Source organism: Solanum stenotomum, unplaced genomic scaffold (genome assembly GCF_019186545.1).
Source record: "Solanum stenotomum isolate F172 unplaced genomic scaffold, ASM1918654v1 scaffold11127, whole genome shotgun sequence".
Lineage (NCBI taxonomy): Eukaryota > Viridiplantae > Streptophyta > Magnoliopsida > Solanales > Solanaceae > Solanum > Solanum stenotomum.
In genome coordinates, this window is record NW_026021407.1 from 150,004 (window position 1) to 168,239 (window position 18,236).

At 34.8% G+C, this 18,236-nt stretch overlaps 3 protein-coding genes and 1 non-coding gene across 4 annotated transcripts; all 4 read right to left on the bottom strand.

The window, feature by feature from the left end:
- Positions 1–2,331: 2,331 nt before the first annotated feature.
- On the bottom strand, positions 2,332–4,530 carry LOC125849847 (L-type lectin-domain containing receptor kinase S.6). Its single transcript, XM_049529815.1, has one exon. It carries the CDS (start codon positions 4,462–4,464, stop codon positions 2,425–2,427), a length of 2,040 nt encoding a protein of 679 aa, XP_049385772.1. The 5' UTR covers positions 4,465–4,530; the 3' UTR covers positions 2,332–2,424.
- A 733-nt stretch (positions 4,531–5,263) lies between these two features.
- LOC125849835 (protein MITOFERRINLIKE 1, chloroplastic) lies at positions 5,264–12,466 on the bottom strand. Its single transcript, XM_049529803.1, has 2 exons — positions 10,971–12,466; positions 5,264–5,576 (listed from the first exon to the last, which is right to left on the bottom strand). Exon 1 carries the CDS (start codon positions 12,464–12,466, stop codon positions 11,015–11,017), a length of 1,452 nt encoding a protein of 483 aa, XP_049385760.1. The 3' UTR covers positions 5,264–5,576; positions 10,971–11,014.
- Positions 12,467–13,498: 1,032 nt separating this feature from the next.
- Positions 13,499–13,571, bottom strand: TRNAE-CUC (transfer RNA glutamic acid (anticodon CUC)). Its single transcript has one exon. It is a non-coding gene; the product is annotated as a tRNA-Glu (tRNA).
- A 1,830-nt stretch (positions 13,572–15,401) lies between these two features.
- On the bottom strand, positions 15,402–16,958 carry LOC125849851 (U-box domain-containing protein 28-like). Its single transcript, XM_049529819.1, has one exon. The coding sequence runs from the start codon at positions 16,914–16,916 to the stop codon at positions 15,660–15,662; it is 1,257 nt and encodes a 418-aa protein (XP_049385776.1). The 5' UTR covers positions 16,917–16,958; the 3' UTR covers positions 15,402–15,659.
- Between the last annotated feature and the right edge of the window lie 1,278 nt (positions 16,959–18,236).

Sequence of the window (18,236 nt, forward strand, 5' to 3'; positions counted from 1 at the left end):
AAAAAAAGTGTTATAAACCATAATAAATTGTACAATATTTTAACTACTTTAAAAGTATTATAAATTGTAATAAATAATACAACAATTTAAATTACTTATTACTTAAAATTTAACGACTTAAAAATATTTTTTTAAATGTATTAAAATTTTGGTTAATTGTCAAAACTTTACATGTGCCACATAAATTGGGACATGGAGAGTCACACATATTTTTTAAAAAAAATTACATTAAAAGTATTCTATCAATTAACAACATATATTGTTTGAAATTGATGGAAAAAAAACTATAAATTACAATAATTAACAAAATAAATCTCTCGACTCCAACAAATCTATCAATTAATGTCACATAAATTGGGACATGGCAAATAACATATATTATTAAAAAATTAGGTTCAAAATGTACAATAAAATACAATAATTAACAACTTAATATATTAAAGAGACATATAAAAAATGCTTAATATTTAAAATTCTGCGTGTGCCACATAAATTAGAACAAACAGAGTAATAAATATTTTTTTTAAAATTATGTTAAAAAAAATTACTACAAATCACAATAGCTAAAAATTTAAAATATTTTTAAAATCATATAAAAATTTCAATAACTTCTCAAATTCCATAATATGAATAAATTAAAATAAAAATATATATATATATTGGGCCCCGTGCTGGCACGGGGTCCTATATCTAGTATATATATAAGTGTTTGGTTAGATTGTTAGACATAAAGTTTGAGAATAAATCAAAGACTTTTAAAATATATGGTCTAAACTCAACAATAAATATTGGTGTGTCTATTAATCATGTAAAATATGAATTTTAAAGTCAAATTATTAGTAGAAATAGAAAAAAATATGTCGTTCTTATGACAAACTAAAAATAAAAAAAAATATCACATAAATTAAGACAAAAAAAATATATCAGCTCACTAAATCATTAAATATAAATAATCAGCGTAAAATTTAAGATTATCTTTTATTTCACATAAATATTAAGTAGGTAAATGCTTGCTCTTATTGGATGTTTACATTAAATTTATTATTGTTGACTGATTTAATAAGGAAATATATGCTAATTAATCACGATTAAATGTTAAAAGTTTACATATACATATATATCTATTGAGTTGATATAAATATTAGCTTTGGAATAAATTCTTACTCTATTAGGTGCATAACAAGGTAAAGTTTCTTATTAAATGGAAATTAAACTTTTTGTTCCACTAGTTTATACTTGAACTAATTGATTTAATGTCTCGCTAGAATGGTTGTATAATGAATTATTAAAGAGTTAACAATAAAAAATACATCTAAATTATATTTTGATCCTTTAAATATAATCTTGAGCATCATCAATCTCTTAAATTTGCTAAAGTGGAGCACATTTAATCCAACTTATCTATTGGACTTTAAAACTAAGGTGAAATACAAAAAAAAAAAAAAAAAAAAAAAAAACATGATAAAAAATTGATTTGATGCACTTGAGTCGTGGTCTTTTGAAAACAATCTCCCTATTTCTATAAGATAGGTGTAAGGTTTGCGTATATTCAATCCTCTTCAGTCTCACTTGTGGGATTAAATGGGTATATTGCCCCAATAAAAAATTATTCTCGTGGTAGGCCTTGTCCCTAGTAAAAAATATGGTGAAATAACCTTCCCTATTCTTTCCCTGAACCCTGCTACTAAGAAGGATGTTCACTTCTAAAATATCCTATATACATAGGCGGGAACAGGGGAAGGGGTCAGATTTATTCTGACGGCAACAAGAGTAACAATGCAGTTTATAATGCTACAGCAGCAGGTATAGTAAGCAAAATCATACGAAAAGAAAAAGGGGATATGAGATACCCACCCTGGTTACAACATTCCTTTCTATTGCGCCTAAAATCTCTATTTCTGCTAATATTTCATGTGTTTCTATTTATGGTTCTTATGGAGCTACATTGCAACAAATCTTCTTTTTCTGCAGCATTGCTTCTATGATCTTAGAGTTGAGTTCAAAGTTACAGCCTTTAGTAGATAAGCCGGAGTTAACTCATGATAACTCTTAGCCCTTACTTCCGATGAATGAGAAGTCTAGTTAGGCAGTGGAAACCCTGGGAAGTAAGGAAGTTCAAGTTAGAGGGCATATGAATATGAATTAGCATATGATGAGATTTAACCATAACGGATGCGTCGGAGGGATTGTTGTTGTATGAGCTTGCTGAAATCTTTAGGAGTACCTATTGTATAGGCCTATAAGGTACAATATGTTGATCAAACTTTAAGAAGAGGAAAATAAGTGTTGCAAACATAAGTAAAAAACAGACATTTCAATGTAGTAAGTATTGACATAAATGTTGAATAGCACAAAAAATGAAACAATCCTTGTGACTTAAACACAGTTCAGCAGGTGTACAAACAACAATTCAGCTGCTAAAAGCTAGTTCTTGCTAAAATGAGTTCTAGGAGTGGACCATGGTGTATCCTCCATTCTTGCAGCCCAATTCATGATTTCTTCACAGCTCTCTGGTAAAACAGATTGAATTCTCACAGTGGGCTTCATTGGAGGTAAAATGAGAAGTGGAGCTTCATCTTTAAGCATACGGAAAACATCTCTCATTCGCGGTCTCTTCTCATGATCGGGATGCACACAAGAAAGTCCCACGATGAGCATTCTATCCATCTCGTTCTTCTGAAACCGCCCCATTAGTTTAGGATCAGCAGCCTCAGTTATCCTCCCTTTCTCCCACAAGTCCCACACCCAATCAGTAATCAAACCACCACCTTCGTCGATAGGCTTTCTACCTGATGCCACTTCCAGTACCACAACACCAAAGCTATACACATCTGTTTTAACAGTTGGAATACCAGTATAGACATACTCAGGTGCAAAATATCCCATTGTTCCAGCTGGTACAGTAGCATCCCTTGTCTTAGAATTATCAAACACCTCTGCTAAACCGAAATCTCCAAGCTTGGCATTGAACTCAGCATCAAGCATTATATTGCAACTCTTCACATCTCTGTGGATTATATGATTCTCACACTCTTCATGAAGATACATAAGAGCAGATGACACACCAATAACTATGTTCAATCTTCTCTCCCATGTCAGAAACTTAGTCAAATGTGATCGCTCGTGGAGGATTTTGTCAAGGCTACCATTAGGCATGAATTCATACACTAGCACCAATTCATTCCTCTCACAACACCACCCTTGAAGCTGAATCAAATTCTTGTGTCTTAAACAGCCAACCATAGAAGCAAATTCAGTATTAAAAGGAATATGTGAAGGACCCAATCTACTCCCTTGGACAAATCTCTTAACAGCCACAGATCCCCTAGAAGGAATTTCCCCTTCATACACAACAGCAGATGCTCCTTCTCCGATTATCCTTTCATGATTAAAGCATTCTGTAGCTGATTTTATTTCAGATAATGACAATCTTTGAGGCACTCTGTTTCCTTGTAATCTACACATTTGCCGTTCATTGGTCTCCCCTACTCTATCGCGTTTTTTCCTTCTCAATGCAAGAACAAACACAACAGACAAAGCACAACCAACAAGTGTGACAATTGCAGCTAACCCTCCATAAGTCAATTTCAGTAAACTTTTACTACCACTACTACTACTACTATGATGAGAATCAGAAATATGCCCACCAATTTCCTCCTCAGGGAAACACATCAAACAGTTTCCTTCATCGGATTGATCCCAAGACGATGATATTGGAGACGAAATCAATCCAAACGTTCTAAATCGCCAACGACTAATGCTATAAACTGCAGACCCTTTAGCAGTGAAACCAATCCTCATAAACTCCTTCAACTGATTGGAAACATCAATTCTGGTAGAAAGAACAGGATTAGGAGGCCTAATTTGTAGTTCATACCCAATCCAAATTCTGATCATTTTCTCTGAATCTTTATACTCAATCCGACCCGCCATTTCTTTCCCACTTTTCAAATCAATCCCAGCTGAATCAACATTAGTAGAAGCCAAAGACCTAATTTCTTTAGTATCAACACCAATACGGTTATCATTGGCATTGAATTCCACAGCCAAGAACGAATCTTCCGAGTCGGGATTCGGAAGACCCATATACCCATCAGAGATGCTCAAAGAATCAACATCAGAAGTGACCAAAAACGCCATGCCATCACCAAAAGGGCAAGAAGGGGTTGGAAGTATAGTAAAAGAGAAAGTACACAAGAAAGAAGCAGTTTTATTGGTTAAGGAATCAAGAAAACGAACTGGGTATGTGTAGAAAGCTCTTCCAATGCCAGAAATGGGAGGTGTTGATGATGATGATGAACAGTTGCGTTCTTGGGTGAGGGTGATTGATTTTGCGGTGAATGAAGCATCGCCATAAAGAGTTACATTGTTTATAGGCAAGAAAGGAGCTGAAAGGGAAGGTGAATTTATGGTGAAGATGAAGAACAGAGTGACCCTTATGAGATTTTGCAAACAAAAACGCATCTTGATGATGAATTCTGAATATTTTCTGAGTTTGATTTCTGGGTTTTTGCAGAGATTGGTTGGATTTTTGGTGAGTTTTTGCAGAATTGCAGAAGCAGAGAGCTTTGCAGTTTGCATCAATTGAGCGGGAGACGATAGATAGAACGGTTAGTATAGTTACTTGGGTTAGTAATTCGGGTCGGGTTGAGATTGTTAGAGTGGCTGGGCTTTAAATATCTTTTGGTTACTTATTTAATTGCTGACTGTTCGATTAGAAAAAAATTGGGAAAATTGTCTTGGAATCATCTAGTTTACAAAATGCGTACACTGAAGGATACATTTACATAAGTTTCCCTTGAAAACTACTTTCACAATCTTATGTATTACATATATATATATATGGGTATACTCTTTTGTGAAAGATGTGTTTGGATCAAATGTTACTATGACTAAGATTTTTCCAATTAAAGTACCATGAAAAAACAGAGAAAAAGAAGAGTTCACGTATCAAATTTTATACAAGAAATTTGGAATGCAACTTCGTACAGGAAAAATCGTAACAATGTAAAGCAATTGAATTGGAATTTCACCATCTACATGCAACAACTCAACCAAAAAATATCGCGATTCAAATTTCAGTATCATAAGTTCAAATGATGCATCTGATTCCACGAGGTATACACTAGTGAAGCCAAAACCAAATGAGGCAACTCACTCCAAGAAAGTCATTGTTGAATTGACAGAAGAAGGTAGCTGCTGGTAAGAGCATCACTTGTTCAGATGTGATACACAAATTCTTCATTGATGAAACTGCAAAACATATTGAAAATGTTGGTATTTTGGAGTACCAAACAAGCCTTTCTTGACTTAAATACAATCAGCGTGGAAGCTTTTCTAAAGATGAAAATTTTCAAAAGCTGTGTAATCTCTATCTCTAAGGAGGGAGCACAACTATGAGCTCGTACCTAGGAAAAGATAATATAATTATTTATTGTATACTATTCATTGACATAAAATGACCAAGTCTCTGAATTAGTTACAGGAATTACAAGGTAGGATTCTTGCTGCCGATGACAGGCATGGTTAACTGAAGAGAGAAGTCCCGAACAGGGCTACTGCTTCATTTGAGGCATCTACAAAAGAAAGAAAAAAAGGTCAACGGATCAGCAGACGAGAGTAGAAGAACCAGCCAACTTAAACATACTGTACAACTGGTTAAAATAATTGCATATCTCAATAGAAGGCATAGCTACAAAGAAAGGAGCTTCTTTCTTTTCTGCTAATTAAAAAGTATTTAACAGTTAACACACGTAATCATCACAGATGTGCATTGCCTTTTAGAGATCAAAGTTCAAATAATGGCTCGGAAAAACAGAAGACACAGAGTATTAAGAGCTTTTATGGGTTTAAGATGCAACTCTTCACATTATTTGGCTGAACAATCCATTGAGACTTCTTTCATTATAGCATGATTGATACTCAAACTCGACAACTAGTATTTCTAACTATTAAGGCTATCTAGACGAGGAGAAGAAGGCTCAATTAAAAGGAAGTGGCTTCGCAGGACAATAATCTTTCAGTGTCATACACAAAATATGTTCCTATCCAAGTTTGCCCAATTCTCTTGGCTTAGTATCACCACAAGGTAGAATATAAAACTTCTCTTCAGAATCAATATGGCGTAAGGCTTGATTTAATTTGACATAAAATCTCAAAGCCAAGGGCGGAGCTAGGTAGGGCCAAGGGGTCCGAAACCCCTTCAACAGAAAATTACACTGTTTGTATATGGTTAGTTAATTCCCTTATTTATTTAATGTATATATATAGCAAATGTTGAAACCCCTTTGACTTCTTCGTGTGCATTCTTCTTCATATTTTGAACCCCCTTAGTGAAATAAATAGATCAAAACAAAAATTGTATGCTGGCAAAAACAAAAGCGGCAGAAGCTCCAAGAAAAGGAAATAAACTGAAAAGAAAACTAATAAAACTCTAGAGTTAATGGCTATTTGGCCCATTTGGTACTACAATACTCAGCTGCTAAAAACCTGAAGAAACTGTATGTCTATATCCCAACAGAAACTCTTTTACCTATTTATTTATAACAAGATGTGATCTTTGAAAATCTGCTTAATGCATAAAACAAGGTGTAAATATCGTTTGTGAAAAGCCACAACCACCAATTATTTCATCCATTTATCAAATCCTCTAAGTCACTTACATATTTTTAAAATTGAAGACTTAAGAACATTAGTACTTGGAATTGTTGTTAAGTCAAAAAAGTAAACTAATCTTTCAGCCCAGAGCACAACCTTGTAAGGGGGAAAGCATGCATCTAAAATGTACAACATAGATGACTGTCAAAGTATTTTGATCATTTTTGTCTGAAGTTGATATAAGATTTTTTTTTTTGAACTTGGTAACTTTGAAGTTGATTTAAGAAATTTGGACATGAATTTCAGTTAAACTAATTTCTCTTGAATAAAAGCTCCCGTGATTATTAGTTTTGATTGAGAAGCATATGTCATAACTCACAAGATGGTTGCAGTAGGCTTCAGCAGTAAAAAACAAAAGGAAACATAAAGAAGTTTATAGGCCCCAGGTACCTGAAACATATCTTTCCATGGTTATTTGCTGATAACCATTGCCTAGTATGCTGTGATCCTTTCAGTTATTTGAGCAGTGTTTTTTTGAATAAGAGTTATTTGATCAGTATATTAACTGAAAAATGACTATATGCCCTAGGGGACATTTCTGCAGTTACTACCTGTATGAACTATAATGCTAACATAATCATTACATTTAGTGGTATTTAACTGATATATAGAGTTAATCACGCTAAATCCACCCCCCACCCCTCACCCCCCACTCCCTCCTTTCTAAAACAGAAACTGGTATCGAGATGATCAATGGTAAAAATACACACTACCAATAGGTGATATCAGATCACAGACCCAATCAACTTCAATGTCAAGGAACATAGTGTTCTAAACTTCTAATACAAGTTGATGACTCAATATCAAAATTGGGCCAGTCATGTAACACTTAGCAAAAGGCTGTGGATGCAGTATCTCACAACTGGGTTAAGCCATTAATGACCTGTTTGGTTTGCAACAATGAACAAAGATTCCGGTATTCAACCCTTGACAATTTGAAGAAATATTGGCTACCCCATTCCCATTTCTCAGAAAATGCACTCCAAAGTTGAGAAATATGAGAGCATGCAATCCACATTATTATGTTCTCCTGACAGTCTCAGGGACCAAATTGAATTGCCAAGTGGCCCAAGTCTAACTGTTAAATGAAATAAAACACAAATCCAGCAAATATATGCAGAATTCCAAGAACAATGCGCAAGGATGCACTTTTGCATCTTTTTGAATCAGTAAGACAAATTTTATTCAAAAGACAGCACTAAGGTGAAGATGTAGTACGCCAACCAGAAAATGATGTGCTTCCACAATCCACATAATAAAATGTAAGGTAATTTGAGATTGTCTAGATGTCTAAAATGAAAGTCCCCGGGGGAGAGGGGAGGGGGATCAATGGTTAAAGAGAGAACGAACCATGTTAGATGGGAAAAGGTAGCATCTGATACCCTCATAATCTAGTTCAAGGATTGATGCATGAGTGTTAATGTAAGGTTATGCTTCATTTCGATATTCTTATCATGGAACTAGTCATTTGATTATAATTTTTATGTCAACAAGCATCAAGGTACCTCTTTCAAGAGACATAATCTTATTTTGTTTTATATGTCCAAGTTAGCATGATTCACAACTTATCATAACACTTCATCGGAAAAAATCATAACCAATAATAAGTTCGAATAGTAGAACGTAAGAGTTAATTTGTTGCAACATTTATTTTGTGGAGCTAGTGAGATTTTGGTTTGTTAGTTGCTTGAAACATTATATGTCTAGTTCCTATTCAGTCGTGGAGTTAAAGGTTAAATGTAGCTGAGAGTTAGGCCGGTGTTAAGAAGCTAAGTTGCTCGGACTCGGGTGCGGGTGTCCGATGCGGGTGCGGATCTAGAGGTCGGATCCTTCATGATCTAATTTTTAAGATTCGGGGATATGGATCCATGTATGGATACGGGTGTGGGGATTCACCTAAAAATAATTAAAATATCTAAAAATAGAGTTATAAAACCTAAATTATGAGATATTATAGGGAGAACTTGAGGAGAATCTTGGAAGGAGATTAAAGGTAAAGGAGTGACATAGAAATTTCTATATAAAAGGTATTCCATTTTCTTCAATTTCACCTTGGCTTTTGTATTGACTAATAGGAATCATTAAAATTGTCCAGACTTTCCCCATCGATTTTGGTCAAAGTACCCAAAATCTGTTGACCAAATAGGACACGGATTCCACACCCATGTCGTATCGACACGGGTGCGGCACCAAAAGTGAAGAGTCTGAGCAACTTAGTTAAGAAGAGCTTGAAAATGTTATGTATTGAAATTCTAGACAGGCAGAAAATGAGAAAAGTAAGTGATTTCTTCTCATTTGCCTAATCCTTGGCGGACAAAGTAACAACGTACCTGCACCGGTGGGAAGATGCAGATATCCAGTGTAATAGACAGAAAGCTTAGGATCATTCGTATGACATTTAAAAATCTTGAGATAGCGAGTTTCAGATGTTTAGGAGTATACTAGGTGCCTATTGACCTTGTTAACGAATAATAGGTTTTTGACTTGGAATTGATATTGTTTTAAGATAACTATAATCTAAGCCAGTGATTTTGTTGTGAAAAAGAGCACCTGGTGGCACAGGCAAAGGGTCAAATGATCCTCCCAAGAGATCAGAGTTTAATTCCAACACAGTGAACAATCTAAAGCCAGTGATTTTTACTTAGTAAAAGGACCTTGGCAGTTTATGTACAAACTATTTTAGCTTTAGTTAATGTGATCTAACTTGAGTTGAAGGTCTTTTGGAAATAGTCTCGCGGTAGTGGTAAGGTCCGCATACACTCTATCCTCCCCAGACCCCACTTTGTGGGATTTCACTAGGTTTGTTGTTGTTGAATATGCTAATAGAGGCTTTCTGATCCCTAAAGGTCGGGAAATTACAACCTTCATTCCGTAAAACCTCTCAGCCACAGCTTTTCTTGAGCAATTTTCAACATATCATTTATCCCAAGATTTGAAGGCATAGTTACCCAGTACATGTGCTGGTGTGAGGCAGCAAGTACCCGATGGAATCGTTGAGGTGCACGTAAGCTGGCCCAAACACTACCATCATAAAAAAAAAAAAAAAGAAAAAAAAAAAAAGTACAACCCTGAGCTAAGAAAACCAAATTATATGCAAGCAGGAGATTCTGGAAAGTAATATATAACGTGGAGGAGGATCCCCTGAATAACATACTTAAATGGATTTCAAGACATTTTCTCAGCTGGCATTAGCAGTTCCCTTTTTCCCCCTTTTTTTCCTATTGATCAGCTATTAACACGTTCGTTAGATGGTTGCTTAAAGGGATGCTCAGTACCTGCTGCTTTTGGAGGAATTTTGTGCATTCCATGTCATGATTGAAGATGCTGTATGATATGCAGGATAAATCCAGCACAGTGACAGCCTAATAACAAAGTTAAAAAGGAGATCTTCTAAGGGACTGGTGATGATCCGAAAAAGACAAATTTCAAATGTCATTCAGGCGACTTGACTACACTATAAAACTATTATCTGCATCAGACATAGCAGAGTAGGGCAATAGAGTATGTAAAGACGATTAAGCATAATACTACTTTGGCCACAAAGGTCAACCGGGATGACAATCCTCCTAGACAGGACTTAGCTACAACAACTCACCAGAAAACACTGTCACATCAACAGTGGGGCCACTTTGTGTTCCACTCAATGAAAAGAAAGCAAAGAAATAAAAAAGAAAAAACTGCAACCTGAGAAATTCTCATTTCTTATGAAGAAGTATGAGACACAATCATTCTATCAACTAGCAAACCAACCAATAGTGTCCGTATCTATATTTACATTGTGTTACCCTGCTGCTATCTGTTCCATTTTCATGGTTCATTTCTGTAGTCTTTCAATCTATAAATGTGGAGCTCCAAAATAAGGCATTCTCTTGTACAACTTCATCAAATTCATATTAATTATTCAACGGCAGATTGATGTTCTCGCATTTGCATTCAGGTAAGCATATACAAGAGTACAAGACTATTACCTTAAGTGCCATACATAATTAGAAGATAAGCAGTTGTTTTGTTTTTGTTTAGTTGATTTTTGCAATAAATGGATTACATAAGATTCAATATGTAAAAGTCGTGCTGCTTACGACCAGAGCTCACCAAACTACATTTCAAATCATTTAAGCTATAAGGTAGTAATATAGTGCCAGAATAAGAGAGAGAAAAGCAGGAGGTGAGCAACGACACATATCCGCCTAAACTTAGCAAACAAATCCAGAGACATTCTTCTTCTCCAACTTGTAAGGTCAAAAGGTTTCAACTTGTGAAGACATTAATCTACAGAGATATGATTGTAAGCAATAAGAAAGAAGTGCACTTACAAAAGGTTTTAACAGCTGTATGTAAGAACCATTACTCATACATTCTAATTGGCCTGGGTTGCATCATCTTCAGGAACCAGAGTCTCTAGCTCCTTATGCTTCAGATACTGATCCAAAATTGTAAGCCTAGCGGTCTCAAACGCAAAGTACCCTAGAGCTGAAAAGCAAGCACTATGAAGTACTCTAGGACCCATTCCCCGCGTAAAACCAACCCAGCCTTCTTCCGTTAATATCTGTCTAACAGTAGCCGAGACACCAGTAACCATTACAGCACCAACCTTATTGGCAGCTTCAGAATGAACTTGAGTCATCAACCTAGTCTTCACCACATCCAAAGGGGTTGTTAGTGAAGCTGATATTGCACCAGCCAATGCCCCACAACAAACACTCTGAAATGGCTCCAAACGTTCCTTCTTCACATTACTCAATACCGCGGCTTTCAAGTACTCAAATGATGAATAACTCAAAACCCCAGCAGGCAAATTCCTCAACAATGTAGCACTATATCCAGCATACAACCCCAAAATTCCATCTTTCTCCAAGATTCCCATTAACACCTGCCAAGACCTCCCTTTAGCCCCAGCCTGCATTCTCTGAGTAATCAACTCCTTCGGCACCATTATAGCAGATGAGACTATATTCCCCATTGCACCAGCTGTTGGTGGGATAAGCACAGATGGGTATTGCGGAAATTTCGACAAGATTGACTTTCCAAACTCACAAGTCCCAAAATACACAGCAGAAGAAGCAGTAGACCCAACAATTACAGCTGAAATACCACTGTAAAACCCAAGAATCCCCTTACTTTGAAAAGTCTTGACAAAAGCATCAATTGCTCCACTGTAAATTTCCGATGCCCCTTTAGTTTGAAGCTTAGTTTTGATTGCGTCAAGTGGGAGAAGACATACATACGTGAATGCACCAGCAATGCCACCACCAGCTGCACCAATAAGTGCTCTTTCAACAACAGAAAGATTCTTGAACAGAACCTGAACTTTTGAGGAGTCCCTAGTAGCAGGTTTTAGAAAATTCGAAGTGGGGTTCTTGATTTGTGCTTCAATAGAAACAGAAGTTGAGCAAAACTTGAAATTGGGACTGAAACGATGGTTTGTTGATTTGGGGTTCTTGTGATGTAGAATTGGGGTAGAAAAAAAGGAAGTGTTGAGATTGTTGAAGAGGGAGTTGAAGTCTGTTTTGAGGTCATTCCGGTCTTGTAGAAGGAGGCTAAGGGAGTTGCCAATTCGAGTTTCCATGGCTATTTTCTCACTGATTTTTGGCTTTGGCGCATAGTTTTGGATGTGATGAAGGAAAATGGAAAGCCAAAACCTGTTGGTGTAGGTACAAGATGTGAGGTCGTTAGATGCACCTTTGGATGGGCTTGGATACTTTATTTTAGCCCACTTACAAATTACGAAACTTACAAGATCTTTACATTTTGTACCTATTTTGTAAATTAGACGATCAAATGATTCAAACTTATAATTATACCTATTCATGATATGTAAAATTTACAAATTTGAAGTTGCATATGATTGACGTTTGAAAAAAGAAGAAGATTAAACTTTAATTATATGTGCATAAACTTTATTAAGTATAAATGACTGAATTCAACCCCATAAAGCAAAAATTTCAAGCAAAAAATGAATGAAATTCAATCATCACATATGCGAAAGATGTTCCTATTGCAACTAAAGACAATTGATATTTAAGAACAAGAGATTTTTCGATATCACAATTGTATGTTATTAATTCGTCAATATCCTCTGTCCCATATTAGTTGGTCACTATACTAAAAATAGTTATCTCATATAAGTTCATCACTAAACTAAATCAAGAAAGCATTAATTGATTTTTTTTCTATATTATCCTTGCAATTAATTCTTTTTAAAAATATTCACACTTATTTATCAAGTTCCAAAGAAGTTCTTAAGAGGTGAATTGGTAAAACTACCATCTTATTTATAATTGGCGGAATGACCTGAGAGACCCATGTACTTGACTTCATTTGTAAGTTGGATCCTCCTAATTATCAATTTGTCAACTGAACCCCTAAACTCATCATAACGTAATATTTTAAGCCATTTTTTCATCTAACTAGTGTGTGTGAAGTACAATTGCTTACCCCTAAAATATTGTGTTCTGATGAGTTTAGGGGTTCAGTTGACAAATTGATAATTAGGAGGATCCAACTTACAAATGAAGTCAAGTACATGGGTCTCCCAGGTCATTCCGCCTTTATAATTTCTTAATATGAGTATAAAAAAAGTAATCAATTAATATAGAATGGAGAAAGCAGTAATTACAAAATTAAAGCAGGGAAAAGAAACAAATTACAGAACAAAAGTTACTAATAAAATATAATAGATTCATATTCAGGTCGATGAAAATCGAACTAATATGGGACAGAGGAAATAGTAATAACAAAATTAAAGCAGGGAAAAGATACAAAATAAATAATAAAAGTTACTACAAAATATCATAGATTCATAATTAGGCCTATAAAAATCGATTCAAATAAAAAAAAATTGTTCCATTGCCGGGACTTGAACCCGGGTCTCTCGGGTGAGAGCCGAGTATCCTGACCAACTAGACTACAACGGATTGTTGAATATTAATTGATTAGTTTAATAATTAATCATTTGTATAAAAGGAAAAGAAGAGTATCCATGATTTGGATATTCTCCAATCAAAGCATTATCTCTTTCCAAACATAACGTTATCGCATTTAGAAAGAGCATAAAAAGGAGATAAAAACTAAATGGCTTACTTGTTAGCTTCCATCATAAATTGCAACATTCGATTCTTACTACATTCCTCTATTTCCATTCACTTATTTCATTTCTTACTATTCTTGTTTTCCGAAAAACAAGATAATGCAAATTGATGTTGAGATGGGAGTCCTTACGGAGGTACTTATATTATCAGATGAGTCAAATGAAATTTAATTCTATTTAGATATATATCAAGAAGGGAAGGTATGAGAGACACCAAACAACACCTAAGGTGGGTATAAGTTGGGGGGGGGGGGGGGGGGGGTGATTCATGGATGAGGGGAGGCTAGGAGACAAAAAGTGCATGGAGATTCTATTTATCGGAAGTTCGATAATGTATATTAAAGTGTGAAGCGAGCTGACAACCCAAAGTGGTGAAAAGGCTAAAGGTCATATATCATAATATAATATAAAAAGGTCCGTCAAAGAGAGTCTTGCCTTACTCCTAACTCAAAGCGAAGTTGTATGCAATTACATAGATAAAGTTAAGTCAATCTCTCTATTTTCATCTTGAAAGATTTGGAAAAATAGAACATGCATTCTGCTTTCTTTGATCACTTTCATTTTTGGCCTGATTAGTTATCGAAATAGTTATTTAGCTTGCTTTCTTGGATCACCTTTTTTTTTGCTTTGGCCAAACACCTTTTTCTCATTAATCAAGCGATGCAATAACATATTATAAAAGATGTTAGTAAATTTAATTTATCTAAAAATTGAGTTATTTTAGACCGAATATGTAATCAAACTAATAAAATGGTGTTGATACCCCTACTTCCGAGCATAAATATAGGTGGAAGTTGCATAATTTTCTATGATTAACACATATTATAAAGGAAAAAATGTCTGAAAAATACTTCAATTTTAATCGAAATTGATGTTACGATACCAAATTTTATAGAAGACCTTTTAGCCCCTGCACTATTTAATAGTGTATTTAAAAGGTATATATGTGCTCACGTGGACACATTATTATTTATAATTATGCAATATTTATGATGTCCAAGTGGACACATATATACCTTTAAAATACATTATTAAATAGTGTAGGGGGTAAAATGTCATTTCCAAAGTTTGATATCGTTACTGTAATTTCGGTCAAAGTTCAAATATATTTCAGACCCTTTTCCCTATTATAAAAGATGCAACATAATTAGAGGTACATATGACATAATTTTCAAATTGAGCTATTTTAGACTAAATAGCTCAACTTTTGGATAAATTAAATTTGAATCAATCAAAATAGATAAATTAATAAGCAAATCCATTTGAATTTGAACAAATTTAATATGACATAATTTTCATAGGCTAATTTTATATCTAACTTGCGACTAGTTAGTATCAACAACATTTTTTACTTGCTGGCTAGTTCTATTGCGTTGAAATAATTAATAATATCGAAATTTATTTTTTCAAGAAGGGATATTAATTGAATGCAGGTTATAATTTTGAGGTCAGTCTCAGCTCCAGCTCACCTGCCATCTTTGATCCAGTCATCTCACACTTCTTACAGCACATCACTTTATTATTAGGGTATGAGATCGTTTGGTTGATAGTTGGATAAGAAATAAATTATTAATGTACTAATTTTTATATAATTTATGAATAATAAACACATCATAATATCATATCATCCGTAAACTGATCAATCATGACAACAATATAAAACCAATAACAATAATATTAATGACGACAATGAAGAAATATCACGAGCTTATGATGTATTTAGCTAACAGTTTGATGTCATTTGTATCATTAGCAGAATTCCTTTGGATTTACAGCATGAAACTTACCTAATTCTATTTCTATAAACAAACAAATGGAGTAATAATTATTAATTAAAGAAAATAAAAACTAGTGTTTGATTGTTTTGGTATGGATGGTTAGTCAACACAAATTAAGAGTGGTATTTATTATATTTTCAGTAGGGCATAATGTGAGTAGTTTTGGTATCATAACTCGCCAAACACGACTTTGAATAACTCTTATCTTTATTATTCACCACGCGCAATGCTTTGACTAATTCCCCACACATCTGCCGTACCCCCGCGGAGCAATCACTCTGCATTACCAGTAAAACTTTTGTTAGCCCATTTGCCTTTCCCACCACCTCACGCGCCGCCGTATCACGAAACAAGCAGCACACGCTCCACAGTACTGTCACCCCGTGCTCTGTCGCTGCTTTCGAGCTCTTCATCAGCCTTGTAACTATCACCGACAAGCACTCTTCGCCTTTACCTATCGCAGACCTGCCTTCCGTACACGTCGCTACTGTTTCCAACAGCTTCAATGACTTCTCCACCACCGCCCGAGCGGTTTCCGAACCGCTAAGGATTTTCCCGATGGTTTGTACAATTCCGAACCGGACTAGCTCTTTTTTCGCCGGTCTGGTGGTTGAGACCGCGATTAGAGTTGATAAACCGGCTTCGATCGCGAACCGGTTCGTCTCCGTGCTAGTGAATACGTGCAATTCGTAGAGTAAACCTTGCTCCTCGACCATTTTTCGCTGCGAATCGGCGTCTAATGCGATGAATTCTAGAATCCGAGCGGTTTGAATCCTCGAACTCAACTTTCCTTTTCGAAGAATCAAAAGAAACTTCGGTAGAAATTTCCTATCGCTCTTCAAAATCTCTTTGTTCAACTGCTCCTTCACTTCATTTTCCGATACAACCAAATCCAAAACCGCAACAACCGCTTCACAAACCTCAACCACATCACAATCCACCAAAACTCCAACAACACTCACAATCGCATCACTCAAATTCACAAAAAACCTCCTGTTTTCACCAGAACATTTAACAAATTCCACAATCTTCGCCAAGGAACTCAACCTATCGACCTCGCCGTTGAGACTTTTGACAATTTCAACAACTTCCGACTTTGTAACAGAGGATGAAGACGGCGTTGTGGACCCTGGTGAGCTCGCCGGCTGATGCTGAATCCAGACGTTGATAAGCCGCCGGAGAGTGAGGTTAGGTGTGAAATCGGTAGACGGAAGGGTTTGCATAGTGGCGGGACAAGTATTATGACCTTGTGAAAGCCAAGTTTGAATGGAACTCCGATCGTAAGTAACGCCGGTGCAGAGACTCACCGGTGACTTCATTACGTCCATGGATATCGGACATCGGAAAAGGCTGGGAACGGTAACGTATAATTCTTCTCTCCTATTTCTCACCATTTTTAGCTATCCTTTAGTGATTTGTGAGAATATTATTCGTGTGGATGTTTATAAAAGGGAGAGTCAAAGTGGGCTTAGGTGACGTCGTTTTGGTCAACTATATTGGTTAGTTTAATTAAACAAGTGGATTTCTTTTTCATATTCCACATAACATAATGCGCTATTCTTTTTTTTTTATCCTTTCTTTCTATTTTAAAATTTCTCTTGGTTTATTTATCACTTGCAAGACTTCAAAACTTAGAGAGTTGTGACGCAATATGTTACTTCTTTCGTCTCAATTTATATAATAGTGTTTTATTAAATATAATTTTTTGAAAATTATTGTTATTAGTACTCCCTTCGTTTAAAAAAAATATTTTTTTTTCTTCTTAGTTTGTTTTAAGAAGAATGACCTCTTTCTCTTTTTGATAACATTTTAATTTTAGCTTTTCACGTGACATGTTTAAAGCCACAAGATTGAAGGACAATTTAGTACATTTGACATAGCTTTAATTTAGAATCACAAGATTCAAAAGTGTTCTTTATTTTTTAAAACTTCGTGTCAAATTAAATCAGGTTACTCTTTATGAAACGGAGAGAGTATTATTTATGAAGTAGAGTAGTGTGTTGTGAGTTTTTGGGTAAACGTGTAAAACGGGAAAAGGGGGGCGACAACGAGTCCAAGTTTTCGGGTTTGGTCAAGTGGACCCCACACGTTGAAAATAATGATATTCTTGGGGCCATTTAATTCAGTAAAGTCAAAGTGTCAAACACTTCAGCTATTTTTTTTTTAAAAAAATCCTTTATGAAAAAGAAAACAACTTTTAATTTAATTTTAGCGCGTTTGGTAGCTTAATGATCCATAGATTCAATATTACTATATACTTTATCCATTTTTTTAATTTATTTGTCTATTTCTTTAGTACGGGGTTTTAAAAAGTAAAAAGAAATAATTAAATCTTATAATTTCAAAATAATTTTTAATCTTATAATATTAAAAATTATTACTATTATTATTATTGGTCTATTTTCTCCTTCTATTAAAACCCTTTCCCCAATTTATCCGTTTTCAGTATATACCCATACTAAACTAATCAATTCAATTCTTTAGAGTTACAAATTAAAGTAAAATCAATAGAGTATAGTGATCTAATAGTTCATATTTATTTGTAATGTTGCGCTTTTTGAAAGTTAATTTGACTAATTTTTAAAGTAAAATAGATTACATTAATTTGATATTTTAAACAAAAAATTTAGATATTTAAAAACTATACAAAAAGTATTATAAATTTCAATTTTTTGCATATTAGATGAAAAAATATATCGTAAAATGTTAGTCAA

What these genes read in the sequence shown, in the direction of transcription:
- LOC125849847 (XM_049529815.1), bottom strand. Translation starts at nt 4,464, where the DNA reads ATGCGTTTTTGTTTGCAAAATCTCATAAGGGTCACTCTGTTCTTCATC.
- LOC125849835 (XM_049529803.1), bottom strand. Translation starts at nt 12,466, where the DNA reads ATGAATAGGTATAATTATAAGTTTGAATCATTTGATCGTCTAATTTAC.
- LOC125849851 (XM_049529819.1), bottom strand. Translation starts at nt 16,916, where the DNA reads ATGGTGAGAAATAGGAGAGAAGAATTATACGTTACCGTTCCCAGCCTT.